The 18,582-nt window shown below is 34.3% G+C and overlaps 1 protein-coding gene and 1 long non-coding RNA gene across 7 annotated transcripts; one reads left to right on the top strand and one right to left on the bottom strand.

Moving 5' to 3' along the window:
* Positions 1-7,169: 7,169 nt before the first annotated feature.
* On the top strand, positions 7,170-15,754 carry LOC129302330 (pentatricopeptide repeat-containing protein At2g16880). 6 transcript variants are annotated; one of them, XM_054941123.1, is made up of 7 exons: positions 7,170-7,514; positions 7,586-7,771; positions 7,875-8,146; positions 9,415-12,032; positions 12,515-12,631; positions 13,054-14,625; positions 15,435-15,754. In XM_054941123.1, the coding sequence occupies exon 4, from the start codon at positions 9,486-9,488 to the stop codon at positions 11,763-11,765; it is 2,280 nt and encodes a 759-aa protein (XP_054797098.1). In that variant the 5' UTR covers positions 7,170-7,514; positions 7,586-7,771; positions 7,875-8,146; positions 9,415-9,485; the 3' UTR covers positions 11,766-12,032; positions 12,515-12,631; positions 13,054-14,625; positions 15,435-15,754. The 6 variants fall into 6 exon arrangements, with proteins under 6 accessions (XP_054797098.1, XP_054797100.1, XP_054797099.1 ...); XM_054941125.1 differs by having other exon boundaries at positions 7,170-7,771; positions 13,054-13,428; positions 13,539-14,625; XM_054941124.1 differs by having other exon boundaries at positions 7,170-7,771; positions 7,897-8,146.
* A 329-nt stretch (positions 15,755-16,083) lies between these two features.
* Positions 16,084-17,337, bottom strand: LOC129301535 (uncharacterized). The gene is made up of 2 exons (XR_008591034.1): positions 17,192-17,337; positions 16,084-16,879 (listed from the first exon to the last, which is right to left on the bottom strand). It is a non-coding gene; the product is annotated as an uncharacterized LOC129301535 (long non-coding RNA).
* Between the last annotated feature and the right edge of the window lie 1,245 nt (positions 17,338-18,582).

Genomic DNA, 18,582 nt, shown 5'->3' with positions numbered 1-18,582 from the left:
ATTCAAAGTAAGCAAATAATAATGTGTGTGTTTGCTGTCTAGACTAGAGAGTAAGTGCTGAGCTTGAGTGATGTGGTGTCTTCTTTTATATATATATATATATATATATTTATGTTATTTTTTTTAAAATGTATTAGGGCTTAAAAGGACCGGCCCTGACCCTAAAGGGCTGGCCCTTTTATTTTTGAGTTTAAATGATTAAGCTCAATTTACTTTTTTAAAGACCAAAGTAGTGGCCCGACCCTTAATTTTTTCGGGTTTAAAAGGGCCGGTCCTACGGGCTTGATCCTAATTGATGACTCTAGTTATATGCCATAAAGCTTTTTTTCAAATTAAGAATCTTGAATACTTAATAGGAATTCAAATCAAATTCAATTCTCATAAAAATTTAAATATAACATCCTTATTAGCTAAAGTTATTGACCAAAATAATTTCTTTGCCAAAAATTGTCTAAAACATACTCCAAAAATTTGCGTTAATTCTCCACAAATGGAAAAATCATACTAGCTTGTGATTTAACCATACAATCAATTTCTATCAAGTATTTTTAAGTTACCCATAACTAATTATTAAAGTTCTAGACAATAATTAAATTAAAAAAAATCAAAATCCTTGTTTTTACATTACTTATGGTTCCTCTAAAATTCTCAAGTTCCAATTTGAGTCCAAATAATAAATTCTAAATAAATTAAATGTCAACTCCAACCTATATAAATATAGTTTGAGCATCAGATTCAAAGTTACATAGTTATAATATCATTAACCACCTCAAATCTCCACTTTATTAGAAACCCAAACATCAAAATCTCCAAATCAAACATTTGAAAAGATATAAACTAATTAAACACTTAATCTAACTCCATTAACATATTTAATTTCAAAAAGCAAATAGAAGAAGATAATTAAAAAAATATTTAGAATATATCTAATCTTAGAAATCCACGAATCACACTCTAAATATGTTAAACGCAAATTATATCTCCCGCGACACTTAGGCTATCTTTCCCTTTTTTTTTTTTTGAATTGTTAAATATATTCCTTACTTTCTTTTATTTCCTTTATTCTTATCCTTTTACGTATTCATCTTAATTATATTCCTCTTTTATAATTATGACACAAAATTATATTTTATCAACATGAGACTCTACTTGTATAATTTTGTTTAAACAAAATTATCATGATATCCAAATGAATATTATCTCTTATGCGGAAACAATAATTTATATGTATTAATCTGACCAAACATTATTTTATATATATATATATATATATATATATTATATTTCTATTTTTTAAAAATCTTAACTTGAAATTGTATCCTTAGATAAGCTCAATAATAATCTCTAAAGATATTTAATTATCTTCAAATGTTCTTTAATCACTATTAACTTTAATCAACTTTTGAAATTAGAATTAGGATGTTGCACATTTTTTAGCTTAAATGAGTCACCCACAACCCTTAACCTTTATCATTGGCTAAACCAATACCTTAACAATATTTTGCTAACTCCATTTAGCTTCCATGAAGTTAAACAACACTAATTTAGAACTCATATTACTCCTAATATGCAAATTTAATGTTACGATTCGTCCAAATGCTAAAGCCCACTTTTAATTTAACATAAACTCACCAACCATAAATATCAAAGCTTAAATTAACTCTTAATGGCTCCATCTAAGTTAAAAGATTCGTTCAAATCACCCAATGTTAGAAATCAAACTTCCCACAACCCAACTCAAACTAAAAAAATGCATAATATAGGTAGATGAGATGTATGTTGGATCATGTCTTTTGATGATTATAAAATCAAAAGAAGAGATATTTGTCATATGTGTAGATATAAAGAATCATGAATGAAGAGAAAACCTCAAGAGCATGAAGAATCAAGAGAAGACAAAGATGCTTAGGATAAATTATTTTAAATTCTCTTAGATTTAATATGAAAACTTTAAGAGCTTAATCACTTTTCATAATCATTTAAATGAATTCATCATATATCTCATTTATATGCATTAAGACTACTCTAAGTGTATTAAAGTTTGCAAACAATGTCTTTCTTGTGTGTTGAATTTCATAGAAGCTGTTTACAGTATGAGAAGCAAAATCATACATGATTCTGTTGGTCACTCATGAGATTCTGCAGGTTAGGCACACTGATTGCTAGAGCATGCAAGAGTTAGAAAGTAATTCACACATGATTTATCACTTGTGTTATTTGATGCCTTAAGTTTTGTTACTACATGCAAAATCACGCGTGAGAGTCATTATTGTCCATGCAAGTTTTAGCAACCATGCTTCATTATATTATGTCAAAGTGTTGTTTCATGTGTGAGTTTGATGGTAGTCGTGCATGATTTGTCACTTATTGCACAATCACATTTTACTTTGTTGAGTCTTAAGTCACCTCAAGCTAAGTTATAATTGCTCACTTGTATAATTATTGATTCATAAATTTATATCTCTTAATTATGCAAAATCTTGCATAAGTCACATGCAGTTCCACGAGTAAAAATGCAGCCAGACAAGTTTGTGCATTATTGCTTGCTATTTCACGTGTGATAGCTTTTTGGTTTCACACAAGTTTTAACCACAAAAATTAGCTTTGCTTTCTGCCAACCATTTCATGTGAGAGAGAGAAGAAGTTCCATACATGATTTGCCACACAGAACTAATGATAGTTTCTTATATACAAAACCACACATAAGAGCAAATGGTTTACTTATAAGAGTTAGCACTCTAATATGTGAGTATATTCATAAGTGCAAAACCACATAAGAGAGCAAAGAGGTATCATGTGAGTTTTAGTACACAAAACTTAATGTATATTTACAAGTACAAAACCATACGTGAGAGCAAAAAGTTACCATGCAAATTTTGGCACACAGAACTGAATGCATATTTACAAGTACAAAACCATGAGTAAGAGCAAAGAGTTACAATGTGAGTTTTAGCACACAGAATTGAATGCATATTCACAAGTGCAGAACCATGCATGAGAACAAAGTAGTACCACGTAAGTTTTAACACACAAAATTGAATGCATATTTACAAGTGTAAAAATCACACATGAGAGCAAAGAGTTAACATGCAAGTTTTAGCACATAGAACTGAATACATATGCACAATTGTAAAACCACACATAAGAGCAAAGTAATACCACATGAGTTTTAGCACACAAAATTGAATGTTTATTCAGAAGTACAAAACCACGTGTGAGAGGTCAAGAGGTTCACGCGTGATTTATCACATATATATTTTTGGAATAATCCAAGTGCAATTTCACACATGATTCTACTAATCACTCACAAGAAATTGCATCAATGAATAGAATCATTGTTCCAACGATCTATCAACTATTAAAACTATATATGTGATTCATTTTGAGCCAGAATAAGTATGAATAACCCTTAAGCAAACTAATCATTATTTGAGCATTTGAAAAGCCTTTAAATTGTGCTTTTGCATCTTGCATTCATTTATTATTCTTGAAAAGAATTGTAAAAAACTCTCATAAGTTTATAAGTTTTTAATTATAATTTCATCTACTCTTTAAGAGAGTTTTCTGCAAAAGCTATTTCATTTTCTCAAAAATTTTGAAAAGAGATTTTTTAATTATTTGTAACAACTTGCTAGACAAGACAAATTAAGTCTTGAGAGTTGTACTGTGGTGGTAAGCACTCATTGAAACTTATGAACCTTGTTAAAAATCTCAAATGTGATCTTGAGGATTGGATGTAGGCTAAGTTTGAGGCTAAACTAGTGTAAACCTTATGTGTCTCATCTTCTTCCTTCACACTTTAGTCTTCACTCTTTCTAGTTTTCAAAAGTTTTTAAACCCAATTCACCCTTCCTATTGGGTGTCAACCTATCCGAACAATGTAGAAGCTTATCCAACTTGAATCAAGCTCAAAATGCTCCCAAGATGGTGCAGAAAGCAAGCCCTTGTAGACAACTCTTCTCCTCCATTGCATTCTCACTTCTTCTTTGTTTTTTTTCTTACTTGTGACAAATTTAATGAATTTGTCCCCCTACCATGGCAGATGATTCAATTAGGTCCAAACACAATTTGAGCATTTTCTTGGAGCCCAATTTACCCAATAACCACCTTAGCTTAATCTAGAAGCTGTCCAAATGATCCATTAGATATATTAGTAACTCAAAAACTTGATAAACTCAATTAGGGCCTATTTGGTTGGGGGGAGGGGAGGAAAAATTTTAAGAAATTTCCCCTCCCCTACACCTTACTAAAGGAAGGGGAAGGGTCCTCCCCTTGTTTGATAAGGTAGAGGGGAGGAAAAATTTCCTAAAATTTCCCCTCCCTTTCCCCCCAAAGCCTCCTCCCTAAATTGGGGAGACTCCCTTCCCCCTCCCCCCTCCCTTCTGTCCCTTCTTTTTCCCTCTTCTCAAACTAAACACAGCCTTAGTTTCTCAATTTATTAATTTAACCTTATTCATTTTAATAAATCATAAATTAAATAGTTATAACCTTTTAACCACATAGTTTTCCAATAATTTAGTTTAATTCTTTTTTGTACTATGGTTAATATTCTTAAAATGAGTTTAATTCTTTTTATCATGATAATCCTTAATGATATATTTAAATCTTTTATCATCATGATAGCATGTTAAGTATCTAGATAATTCAGGAGGTTATTATGTATGTGTGTGTGTATATATAATATACATCCATATGTGTGCGTGTGCAAAAACACACACACACATGCGCGCGCGCGCGCACACACACACGAACCTTTTAAAAGTATGCAAAATGAGTTTAATTTTAGTGTTAGGTTGTCTGCTGATTATGGTTGTGAATCTATCTCCTTTTTGATACAAGAATGCAAGCTTGAATCTTCTTGTTAATATAAGGATCTTATTAATTAGGTGCATAGCACATGGAGTCCAAAATAAGATTAAGGCCGTGTAAAAGAATTTTAGAATTAAGGCAAAATTATTTAAGAGATCTAATGTGTTATTATTTTATGACTTCAAATCTTATAAAAAATTAAAACAATCACAATTTAAGAGATCTAATGTGTTGTTATTTTATGACTTCAAATCTTACAAAAAATTAAAACAATCACAATTTCAAATAAAAAGGAAAATAAAGAGTAAATGAGTAACAAACACACTTGATATATCCAGCTATCTATAATTGGTTTTCTTTATTTTTTTAATAGAAGTGCAAAACTCTCATGAACAAATAAAAGGATTTGTGAGCTTTGTAATGACAAATGGCAAATTAAGTTATCAATCAAGCCACAATGCCTGTGGAAATAACTGAACAAGAGCTATATTTTTTTTAATAAAAAATGATGGCAATGCAAGAAATGATTTGATTAAGGGAGAAGAAGAGATAAAATAACAAAGTGATTGTGACAGAGTATGCGAGTGTTACAAAATGGTTAACTAATATTAGAAATAGGAGTGATAATTGCACCGAAATGTGGAGCCATAATTTTTTAATGAAGAGATATAATTAACATTACTGTTTAATAATTATGCATTATATAAGATATAAGCAAGTAACAAATTATTAATGAAAATATATATTTAACAATAATACTTAATGGAAAAAATAATGACTAGTTATATAAGATACAATTGAACATTTTTAGGCTTAAGGCGTTGGCCTTAGTGGCTTAGTGATACACATGACATTGAATAAGTAAATAATATGATTTCTTATAAATTTTATATTGATATATTTAGACTTGAAAATAATGGTTGAGCCTAAAGGGCCACTTATTTAAACCCGTATTTTAAGGGTTCAAGTTTAAAACATTGGTGATTTTTTAGGGACCTAGGTTTCAAGGCCAAACCTTCTAAAAAGGGCTTGGGCTCAGGTTTAGGCGACCCTTTAAGCCTAATTCTCTTTTTTTGTTCCTTTCCCATTTCAAATATGCCATTTGGCTTGGCATCTGAAAGAAAACCCTAAGCATACTTATGCCACACACTCTTCGACTTGTAGATCTGCTCTCTCTCTTAACCTTTCCTCACAATCTCAACTTTTTCTCCCTTGTAACTCTTGATCTCTCAATCTCAATAGAGGACTCACAGTGTTCTTGCCTGTTGTCTTGTGATCTTTGATTCTTGGCTTCGGGTGATGCCATGGGTGCTCGATCACAGTGCTCCCCTCACACAATCTCTCAATCTGCTCTTCCTCTCAGCCTTTCCTCACAATCTCAGCTTCTCCTCCCTCTTGGCTCTAGATCTCAATAGAGGACTCATGATGCTCTCATCTTTCATCTTGTGATTTTTGATTCTTGGTTTCAGGTGATGCCATAGGTGCTCAATCATAATGCTCTCCTTCACATAGTCACAAACTCACGGTGTTGAGGTTCTCTAGCCTTTTGATATTAATCACTAGCTATCCTTTTCACTCCTCTCAATCTTGATCTTGCTAATGATAGGTCACACCGACAAGTTGCTCCTTTGCTAGCTCAATCTTAAATTCACCTTCTAGTCACGATGCTCTTTGCACAATCACTCCTATCTTTTGATTCTCGATTTCAACTTCAGGCAAGGGTGATTGGTTGCTCTCCTCACTCTTCTTAATTTTCTTGTTATGCATGTGAGGTTGATGATATTAGGGTTTTTGCTGAGTTATTAAGGGTTTTATTATTTAACAATTTTTTCTTGGCCAGTTTAAATAAATTTTAGATCTCAATTTTTAATTTTTGTGTTGCATACTGCTACATTTGCTTGTTTGTCATAGTATTGTTCTATCAGTTGATTCCCAGAGTTAGTGTTAAAAGTTGAATTTAGGTTGTATTACTATTTCCTAATCATATGTGAATATATTAGGAATTTTCCATTGTGGATATTAAGTCTGTATTTTTATTTGTAATGTTTTTTTTTGTTTTTTTTAAATGGGCTTATGGGTTTGCTCTTAACCTTTAAAATAAAAGCTAAATTTAAAAAATAAGACAATTTTACATGGCATCAAAATCTAGATACATAAGGTCAGGCTCATACAGGCCACACCTACCGTTTCCAAAATTAATGATTAAAGAATTTATACAACTTAGATAGATCTTCTAAAACATAAACTAGAGTGAAACGCACCGTCTTACTGATGTAGGAAAATCTGATCCATTGAATTTCGTTCTTCAATCCTGACCAGTCCCAAAATTAACCTCCCTCCGTCCCTCGTTCCCCTTTCTTTGATCCATTGTTGGTGAAGGCGGCGTGCAAAGGCATACAGTGAGAGGCGTGCGACGACATTGTGGGTTCGACGACAGCGGGTGAAGGCGGCGCGAGTTAGGCAGTGGCGTGAACTTGAACGGCTTGGGTTTGAATCGAAGTTGATTTGTTTGTGGCACGCGGAGAAGCTTCTTCGATCCCAATCTTAATTGCTGGAATTTCTTAAACTGCTTGAAACCAGTGGGTGCGACGGTGGCGCAAATGCTGACTCGATCAAGAGAGGAAGCGTTTGATTATTGCTATTGCTCACGTGCTTCTTCAATCTCTTATTCTCAATTGATTTGAACGTGTGAATGATGTGGGGAGGTAAATATGTTTGGAGTTGGACATTGATGCTTCCCAATTGAAATCTCGTTGTCAGACTATGCTGTGTTTAGGTAAATTTATTTCCCCAAACGACGTCGTGTCCCAGCAGTGGAGGCTTAGAGAATGGGAGACGCAGTGTAGGGAATCAGAACGCTCAAAGGATACTCGTTCTGGCGAACAGGGTAAACGGCGAAGGCCGACAGCGTCGCTGGTGTGTGGAGTTGCTGGTCTTTGATTCTTTGTCCTTAGATTGCAAGGTAGCTCAAAGCCTATCTAATTGATCTTCGATTCTGGCTCCAGGCTTCTGCATTTTCTTCTTCTTTATTCCTTTTGGACTAACATGCTTGCTGATCGTGGCAGTGAATCCGTCTTTTTTCTATAGATTTTGGCTGGTTTGGTGTTGATTTGGTCTAAAGGCGTTGGGCCCAGGGTTTGCGTGATTGAAGGTGGTCTGATCGCAGACAACCTGACGCTGGGATTGAAGGAAGGCAAACAGAAAGTTCCACCAAGCTTGGAAACATGTTTTTATTTGCCTTCTACTTTCTGTGATTGAAGGAAATACGAAGAAATTTGTCTCCAATGAATTGAGGAATTTCTGCTTCCTCACATGCAACACATACACAAAAGAGGAGGTGTGCAATATTTCTTGTACAATAAACGGTTATTGCTCAAATAATAAAAAGAATTATATATATTGTTTTAAAAAATGCAGTTTCATAGAGGTCTATACGTGAAAACTGATGATGTCAAGCTTAATCTTCATGTCTACCGCTTTTTAGTGGCTTTATTGTTTAAGATGTGATTCAATAGTTGTTGAATGTTGCTGTCCAATGTACGAAGCTGCTGAGTGATGTGATTAAGGTGATATACAGTATTTAAATTCTATAATGTGATAGACGATTTCCAAGTTCTATAATGCACCAATTCTCTAACATGTGTGCCTCCTCCATATAATTTACAAAATAAACACCCATCTCTTTTCTCGAAAAGAATGTTAGCTATATTGCACTTTTTAAGTTTTTGATGATTTCTGTCCAATATTTTTTAATATAGTCTCAAAAGTTATTAGTGCTTAATTATGAGAATATTAATTAATTAAATCTTTTGGGCTGAACTTGTGAGAAATAATTCCTATTGTAACCACTTAGCCGCATTATAAAATTATTCAATACATTAGCCTTGATATATGAAAATAAGAATAGGACTGTTATTTGAGTAGCGTCAGCATGACACATTGATGCTGCCTGTACCCTTGACAAATTGTTGGAAAATATCTTTGCTTGTTCTGACTACAGTTAATGCTTGCTTAGTGGTAATTATGTGCTGAACTCTGAACAATTTGAGTTTGACTTGCAACTGTTAGAAATGAAATGGTGCACAAATTAAGATGTAGGAGTTTGAGTTATGTTGAATGATAATCATTTTGATACATTCATTTAGACTTGATTGTTTCATTGATCTGAGTCAGCGTGCTCCTCCACTTTTGACTTATCAGAGAAGAAAGAGGAGGAAGTTAGAGTCAGTTATGCAGACTTGAGTTAATTCCTGATTATTTGTTGCATTTTCTCAGTGTTAGTTAGATAAATAAGTGGTCCAATTGTTGTTAAGTGGTTCACCCACCTTCAAGTCAGTTGAGTCTTCCCAGATATTTTGGGATATTTTTCTGATTATTTATTTATTATTCAGATGTAGTTTCATCATTATAAATAGGCTAGCTCTCATTATAGCTAGTGACATTGAGAAATAAAATATCCTTTTATCCCTGGGAGATTCTCCTACCCTTGACTATTAGTTTTATTAGAGTGAGATTCTTACTCTAGTAAAATTGATAGATTTATTTTCCCCTGCTGCTTTTTCATATTGATTGGGGTGCTTACCGTTCATCCCTAATAATTTACAGGCAAAGTTTTCATTACAGCAGAGGAAATGGCAGAAGACAATTTGTACACATGGTAGTGTAAGAGAAGAAATATGAGCACTCTTTCAACAGAACACCGTGGTCTCCTTCAAGCCATCACTACTATCCTCACCACCAGTCAAATCCAATTCCACCACCTCAAACCCTACATTCCCCAGCTCCACAATCACACGCTTCTTCTCTCTCTTCTCTCTTCCAAGCTTCTTGCTTCTTACCCTGTTACACTCTTCTCCTTCTTCAAGTGGCTTCAGACTCATGCACCTGCTACCGTTTCCATGAGCCCACAGCCTCTCCTCACTCTTCTCCCTCATCTCTTCAGCCGTAGCATGTTCACTGATGCCAAGTCTCTTCTTGTCTGCTTCATCACCTCTGATCGCCACCATTTACTCCACACCTCCATTCTTCACCCTAATCGTAACCTTCCCAGAAGCACTAAAGCCTTGCTTGATACCTCCATTGGAGCTTATGTTCAAGCTGGCTATCCCCATCTTGCTCTTCACATTTTCTACAAAATGAAGCATCTTGGGTATCGCCCTAATTTGCTAACTTGCAATACACTTATCAATGCGCTGGTAAGATACCCATCTTCAGATTCTATTTCTTTGTCTAGAGGAGTCTTTAATGATGCTATTAAACTTGGGGTGAAACCCAATACCAACATGTTTAACATAATGATATATGGATATTGTGCGGATAATAAGTTCAAGTCAGCTGTTCAGCTAAAGAATCTGATGAGTAAATTCGGATGTTCCCCTGATAATGTCACTTATAATACCATTTTGAATGCACTTTGTATGAGAGGTCAGCTACATAAGGTTAGAGAAATGTTGCAAGACATGCAAGATATTGGCTTAGTGCCAAATAGAAACACATATAACATTTTGATCCATGGATTTTGTAGATCAAAATGTGTGAAGGAAGCTGCCCGTGTTCTTGAGTTGATGACACAAAATAATATGTTGCCAGATGTTTTTACTTACAATACCATGATCAGGGGTTTTTGTATTGAAGGTAAGATTGATGAGGCTATTAGGCTTCGAGGTGAGATGGAGAAGTTGAAATTGATACCTGATGTTGTTACTTATAATACGTTGGTTGATGGTTGTTTTGAGTGGCGAGGAAGTCTAGAAGCATTTAAGTTAATTGAAGAAATGAGAGTTAAAGGGGTCCAGCCAAATGGAGTGACTCACAACATAATGGTTAAGTGGTTCTTTAAGGAAGGTAAGATCGATGAAGCAAAGCAGACTTTCATGAAAATGGTAGAAAGAGGATTTTCTCCAGACTGTTTTACGTATAATACCATGATTCATGGTTATTGTAAAGCTGGAAAGTTTAGAGAAGCGTTTAGGATGATGAATGAAATGTTATCAAAGAGATTGAAAACTGATACTGTTACACTCAATACGGTAGTACATGCTTTGTGTGTGGAGAAGAAGCTTGAAGAGGCATATGAGTTAACCATGAAGGCCAGGAAGCGAGGTTATATTCTTGATGAAGTAACCTATGGAACTCTAATCATGGGATACTTTAAGGATGAACAAACAGAAAAGGCTCTGAACCTCTGGGATGAGATGAAGAAGAAATGTATCATCCCTAGCATTGTCACCTATAACACATTAATTAAAGGTCTTTGTATGTATGGAAAAACTGATCAAGCAGTGGAGAAATTGAATGAGCTTCTGGAGAGGGGCTTGTCTCCTGATGAAATTACGTACAACATAATTATTCTTGGTTACTGTTGGGAGAAAATGGTGGATAAAGCATTTCAATTCCACAACAAAATGGTTGAGAATTCTTTCAGGCCAGATGTCTTTACATGTAACATTCTTCTTCGTGGACTTTGCAGGGATGGAATGCTTGAGAAGGCTCTTAAACTTTTTGACACATGGATCTCTAAAGGGAAGTTTGTTGATACAGTTACATATAACACATTGATATCTTCCCTTTGCAAAGTGGGAAGGCTTCATGATGCATTTGATCTTTTGACTGAAATGGAAGAAAAAAAATTGGGGCCTGATCATTATACTTATAATGTTATTGCTGGTGCACTTATTAATGCCGGTAGAACTGAGGAAGCAGAGTCTTTCATGTCAAAACTTAAAGGGACTGAGCAAGATGAAAAAATTCTTGATGCTTCCCGAGAGCGTGATTCTTGTAGTACAATGTACTCAGATCGTATAAGTGATTTGTGCACTCAAGGGAAGTATATAGAGGCAATGGAATTATTTCATGAATCAGAGCAGAAAGAAGTTACTGTAAACAAATATGCCTATATCAAGCTAATGGACGGGATCTTGAAGAGACGAAAAATCATACAAATATCACTTAATTAGAATGGTCCACAGGTTGCAGTTGATCATGCATGGACTCTTAAGAGGCATGGTTGATTCACTAAGTCAGCTAACAATGCTATTCTTTCCCATTGAAAATTTTCTATGGGGTATTTTTGAGAGTGGCAATATTGCAATTGAAGCAAGCTACGGTTGAGATTTGGCTCCAGGATGGATGTACATGGGGCTTTCTTCATGGAATTGGAGATAACCTTTGTTGCGAGGTTCCATTTTATGTTGCTCTTGGGGCTTTATGCTGAATCCAAAAAGGTACATAATTTTTATGTTCCCGCATGCCTAAGTTCTTTTTGTCTATTATTGAGCTTGAGATTAATTTAAATTACTGAAATTTATGCATTGTGCTGTTTTTTTAAATAGATTTATGTCTGTATATTGATTAATGATGCTTCCATTCAACCTAGTTAAAAAGACCAGCTTTGAGTAAACAGAACATTGGAAAGAATTTCGAGAGTGATTAGTGCATATAACTTCTTCCAGAACACTGTAAATATTTTTAAGAAAACCATTTAGTTTATTTATTGCACTTGTCATGACTTCTTCTGTGTGTGTGTCTGTCTTTGTCTACAAGTATAAAAGACATAATCCAATAACGGGGATTTCAGACGCATGGCTTTTTTTTTTTTTTTTGGGTGGTATTTGGGTGCTATAAATTTGGAGAGCAGTCTGTTTCTCGACTGATCAAATGCAGCATAATCACATACCGTTTTTTTTTTTTTTTTGCCCCCATGCAGTTAAGGGAAAGTAGGAAATGCTGTTATATTTGCTTCAGTAATTGAGCTTACTGCATACCAAATCAGCAGCTGATATTCAGATCATATCTCTGCTAAGTGGAGACGGAAATTTGGCTGGTGAACTCTCAGTTTAGGGAATATTACTTCAAATTAACATATTGATTATTATGGCTTTTCTTTCCTTCTCTGTCTGTGGTTGTTTAAAGGGATTCACTTTTCTCCGAGGAATTGGAGAGCTCTCACTCCAAATTACTGATTAGTCGTTATTTAGGAATTCTTCTATGATGTTTTCTTTCTTTGAGGATTACTTTATGCAATTGTGCAATTTATGTAGTTGACTTAGGGGGACAAGGCTTCTTGTTGTTGTAACTTTATGCGGTCTCTTTCTTTATTAATTTTTTTTTTGTAAAAAGGAATAAACATATGCTTATGACAGATGCATTCTATACTAACATGTGTAGTACACATTAGTTGTAATAAACTAACATAATGACTGTAGCAGATGATTTATTGTTTCTTTCTTTGTTTTGGAATAAAAGGGTATGGCATCAAGTTATACAAGGAAAAAGGTTATGTAATGGAATCATTGGGTGGAAAAGCAAAACAATTTCCGTGGCTGGCCGCATCACTGTGGCCAAATCGGTGCTCATGACAATTCCATTTTACAAGATGCAAAGTACTTTACTCCCATCCTCAAGTTGTAAGGCAATTGCGAAAATTGTGAGGAAATTTATCTGGGAAAATTCAGAGGAACACGGGCGTAAGTCTCATTTAAGTGGACTGACCTTTGTCAACCATTATCTCTTGGAGGCTGTGGGCTTATCAATCTTGACGGCCAAAACAAGGCTTTCCTCTCCAAATTGGCTTACAAAATTGTTGCAGAACTGGATCATTATGGGTGCGTGTTCAAAGAGGTAAATATGGTCTCAATGGCTTAACTCCTTCAAACCTCACTTTAACTAACTCGTCCTAACCTTTGGAAGAGCTTCGCAAGTGTATGGTCAGATACTATGTTGTATGTTAGGTGGACACCGGGAGATGGTCACCAGCTTAAATTTTGGAATGATTTTTGTGTATGTGACTTGGGACCCTTGAAGAATCTCCTATGCTTAGATTGATGAGTCTGAACAGCAAAAGTCTATTTCTGACTTTCTTACACCGGATGGGCAATCGAACTGGAATCTTTTTTCTCATCTGTTGCCGAACTCACTGTTACAACAAATTCGTGCTACAATGGTGACTCCTACTAACCCTAACCCGTCTTGCTTCTGGCATCTTACCTCTAATGGAACTTTCACAGTTAAATCTGCTTAGCAAGCATTTCGGTCCCTGAGTTGGAATGATGAAAGACCCAAGATGGGGCCGCATGTGGAGACTCCCTTGTAACAGAGTTAGAACTTTCATTTGGTTACTGCTCAAAGGTAGACTTCTATGTGGAAATGAATTCCCATTTCCACTCCAAAAAAAAAAAAAAAAGTACATGTTGCAGAGTAGTCCTATTGTAAGGGAGGTTGTCAATCGTCTTAAACTCGATGTCCTTATCATGTAGGGCTAGCCATACTGTGCAAGTGTTGGTTTTTCTAAACACATGCTCATAAGTAACATACTAGTCCCTCATCAGAATCTCCCAAATCAAATTTAAAATAATGATGAAAGGGTGATTTCTTGATTGCTGTTATGTAATCAGAGTTTGGAGTTTTCACGAGTCTCTGCACAAGTTAACTATTCTGCATCCTTGGTTCCATTCTTTGAAGCACGCCAAAATCAGCGCTGTGTCCATGTCAGATATGTATCTGACATGGACACGTGTCTTGTACGCGGATGCAGCGTCTCCCTTCTTTCTTTCTTTCTTTCTTGGTTTTTTTTTTTTTTTTTTTGCAAAATGAGCGGACATGGGCGGCAGCAAGCGGACATGGGTTGACGCGGTTAGGATGTGAAGCGTCGAGGTTTTGGGGTTTTTTTTTCCACTAGATGCCCTACTTCACGAATGTCAACCGATCCCTTTCATTCCCAAGTCCTTTGCCTGACTTGTGTTGCTCTGCTCTGACCCAGTGACCCTCCACTGCTGTAGACCGCCGTCCTTCCCTCCTACTCCGTCGAGCTCGAGCAAGGTAATATTCTCCTCTGTCGCTCTATCTCTCTGAGCCACTGTCGCTCTCTCTTCCGCCTCCTCAGTCACTGTTTTGGTGTCTTCCTTAGTCAATGTGTTGCTTTGTCTCTCCTTCTCAGTTGCGACTTGAGAGGTAATATTCTTGAGTTTGGCTGCTGTTCTTCATTATTAACTTATTATGTGGACAAAGTGAGCTGATCGTTGATAGGAGAGCTGTTTAAAAAAAAAAAAATTTGGTTTCCCCTTTTCATCCATTGACTTTAATTTTGTCCTCTTTCATGATCCTATTTAAAAATAAGTTCGGCTTCCTTTTATAGTCTTTCTAATTACAATAATGGCAATGCTTGAATTTAGATAATTTTTATTTGTTTATTTTAAATTTTTATTAGTTCTTGTCATCTTAAAATATGCAGGAAATTGTTTACAATTTTTTCATATTTATTAATTTAAGTTGATCATTATCTTTTGCCACTTGATATTACTTAATTATTTAATTATATATATATATATATATATATATATGTATATAAATATTTAATATTTAATTATTTATATGGCCATATTCATATTCTAAAATTTTTGAAAATTACTGTTCGTGTATCACGCGTATCTGATACTCTTATTTGCATTGCTGCTTCATTGGTTCCAATAGAACTCTAGGCCCCCTCTAGATTCTCATCAGCTTAGTTGAGGTGCTAGGTAAATATCTAAGATGATTTTTTGTTTCATTTGTCTATATGTAAGCAAATTAAGTCTTTGTTGAGATAAAATAAGCCTTAAATAAATTTTGGATTGCTATGACTTTTGCAGGTTATGAATAAGAATGAGGAACTAGCAGGTGACAAGCAGCCTTCCAAGGGGGCCATTCCTGAACCGCATACAATCCATGGTCAGCTTATCGAAGCCCTTGGGATTGTTTCACCACCCCTTGAAATAGTCGAAGGAATTTTTGAGCCTTTAGCTGAACTGAAATTATATACAAGACAAGGAAAATAATGAACTGTGACATTGAAACTGTACTTTGAAACAATGGGCTATCAAAACTGCATATTTTGAAAAATTTGTGAGACAACTCAAACTCCTTGTAATAGATCAACTATTGTTAATAAATAAAGCTAGTTTTCTTTAAACTTGAAGATTGTGTATTGAACTTAGAGATGACGTGAATCCTAAGTGTTTTGTTGTTCAAAAGGTCAGTTGAAAAATTAAGATTAGACAACTAAAATAACCTCATTTACAAAGCAACACACGTTAGTTAATGTGGCCAAGCCATCTCCAACCCCTTAACACCTTATTTTTAAGATTTTTCTTCTTGTATGTTTATTAACAACTTGATATTTGTTGTGAACTACTATTATTATATTATTATCATGTACTAGAGACCTCTTGATTTTTTATATATTAGATGAATTGTTATCTTCCAACAATTGAGATTGTATATATAAGGACCACAAAAAGATAATTGAAAAATTTAAATTGATCCAATATTACGTATACGTCATACATGTATTACAAATTAACTAAACTGTCCTCATCTTCTTTACAATTGAAAACCTTATCCATATTCATGAAAAAGACACCACTAATACAAAATAACATAATTAGAAGGAAGATTGTAGAGAAAATTTTGCCCCAAAGAAGAGAAAAGGCTGGGAACTTTGGCAGACTATTTTTTTCCCCCTTTTCATATCATCTAATTACAATGAGCTTTACATGTTAAACAATACATAGTTCAAGGAAATATGTTGCAGTACATTTTTGATCTGGACCTGCTACACTGTTCATATCCATTTTTACTTTTGTGGCAAGCTCTTCCTTTCAGTAGCTATAAGCTGTACAAAATTTGAAAAATATATGAACATGAGTCAAGAGAATAAGGAATACCAAAAACCTGCTAACTCCCATGTACGCAGAAGTTTTCGAACATTGATTATTACTTCAACCACGCTTTTCACTACTCTCATTATTTTTATTCGCTTCGGTCTCATTGCTGTAATAGGAAAACTAGAATCTCATTAATACAAGTAACAGCTAACAGAATGAACAAGAAATTAATACATTGCAGTGTAATACATAAGATGCAAAGATTATGATTGAGGAACCAGTCGTATATGACCGGAACAAAATATTTCCAACAATTATATCTTCTCTGCACATTGGTCGACACTGGAATGTCGTAACTCACTTCATTTCACTGCTCTTAGCCCTAATCGAGTCGATCTTTCTCTCACCCGATCCTGACTTTTCTGCAGAGCCTGGTTCAATTACCAACACCAGAAAATGTTCAGAAGATCACATATGCAAGGTGCATGTCGCATTTGGAATCCACATGAATTGACATGTAGTATTTTGGGTTAAATTTATTCGAAGCTAATTGCCAACATTATGAAATTTAATGAGAGGAGCAAAAATACTATGTTTTAATTACGCAAAATTGCTCTAATTGATTATTATTTTAAGATATTGAGTGCTTCTTTATGAATATTTTAAGGATAAAAATATATATTAACCCTTCAAACAAATATAAATCACATCAAACAACTAATGATAAAGTTTTGCTTTAATACCTTTTAGTATTTCATTGATCTGATTTCTTTTCAACAACAAACCCCTGTGGTGGCATCATATGGCGATCGTCTTCATCTTCATTTGCATCAAATTTCATAGATAGTTTCTCTGCATAAAAACTAAGCCAAATAAAATTTGATGTGAAAATTGATTTTCGAGTCTGCATCTCAACGTATTTGGACTAAATGGCATTTGTTCAAAACAACAGGCTTTCAAAAACTATGGATTCTCGAACCATGTGCTTTGGCAGTTACATCGAACAACACAAATTTTTATGATGAATGGCTATAATTCATTTATTTATCAATTGCATAATTAATGAATGAAATGCACCATTTCATTAAACTTGAACTTGGGCCATGCCCTATACGTTTTACAAGTATCTTTCTATTGAAAACACAATCACACACTAAATGTGGGCACATTCTGTGATAGGGGTTAAAACTTTTATTTATCATGTTATAAAAGATTAGCCCTTATTGTTAAACTCAATTCTTGCTATTTTTTTTTAAAGAAAAAGCCATTTTACTTAGGGTTATAAATAAGAGAAAGTTGTTATTGATTAGCTATTGGCAAAATTTAAACTAAACATATAATATTTTATTTTATTAGATAGAGATACTATTGAAAATTATGTCTTAGGGTCAATCATTGTATTTTGAACATTGTTATTTAGTGAATTTTTTTATCATATTAATTGTATGTTCACTATGATAACTGTATCTTTAAACAAACTATAGTGATTGTCTTAAATGTCTCTAATCGATTATTTATAAGGGATTATAAATGAAATAAGACTAGTATGACTTTGATTAATTATAAAGATGTAAATCAAAGTTGTAGGCACTTGAAAGGGTGCATGGTGCTGGACCGATCTGCTATGAGAAAGTTGTATGTAACCATGTCACTAAGCCCTTTGACCTGAGATCATAGTGAATTTCTACATGATAACTACTCAACTTTGACCTCGTCAAAAGCCACCTTTAATCGAGTGATTATAAAGACTATAATTGAGTCTAGTGATATTCATGCAGAGGAATATGAGTGGTTAAGATGGAATTTATTCCTCACATTAATTGAGAGATATTATTGGGCTCCTTGATAAGTAGGACTGAGAAAATATATGGCCATACTACAATAGAAAATGTTTCTCCATTGCTATAGTTAGTTCACTCAGAGATCGAGAAAGTAATGGTCAAATGAAGGAGAATGACAATTTCATATCTCACACTTGACCGAAATATTGTGTGACAAAAAGGATGTGATACGATTATATGATATATTACGTTGAATCATTGATCCTTATATGTATTAGGTAGTCACAATACCTTGCTAGAGACCACTTATGACTTATGGGCTAATAGCGTTATTGGCTTACTGCTAACTCCAT

The sequence above is a fragment of the Prosopis cineraria genome, unplaced genomic scaffold (genome assembly GCF_029017545.1).
Source record: "Prosopis cineraria cultivar Desert tree isolate PC_DT_omini unplaced genomic scaffold, ASM2901754v1 PC2, whole genome shotgun sequence".
Taxonomy (NCBI): Eukaryota; Viridiplantae; Streptophyta; class Magnoliopsida; order Fabales; family Fabaceae; genus Prosopis; species Prosopis cineraria.
Note: the sequence above shows the minus strand (reverse complement) of the source record. Positions and strands in the feature narration are given on the sequence as shown.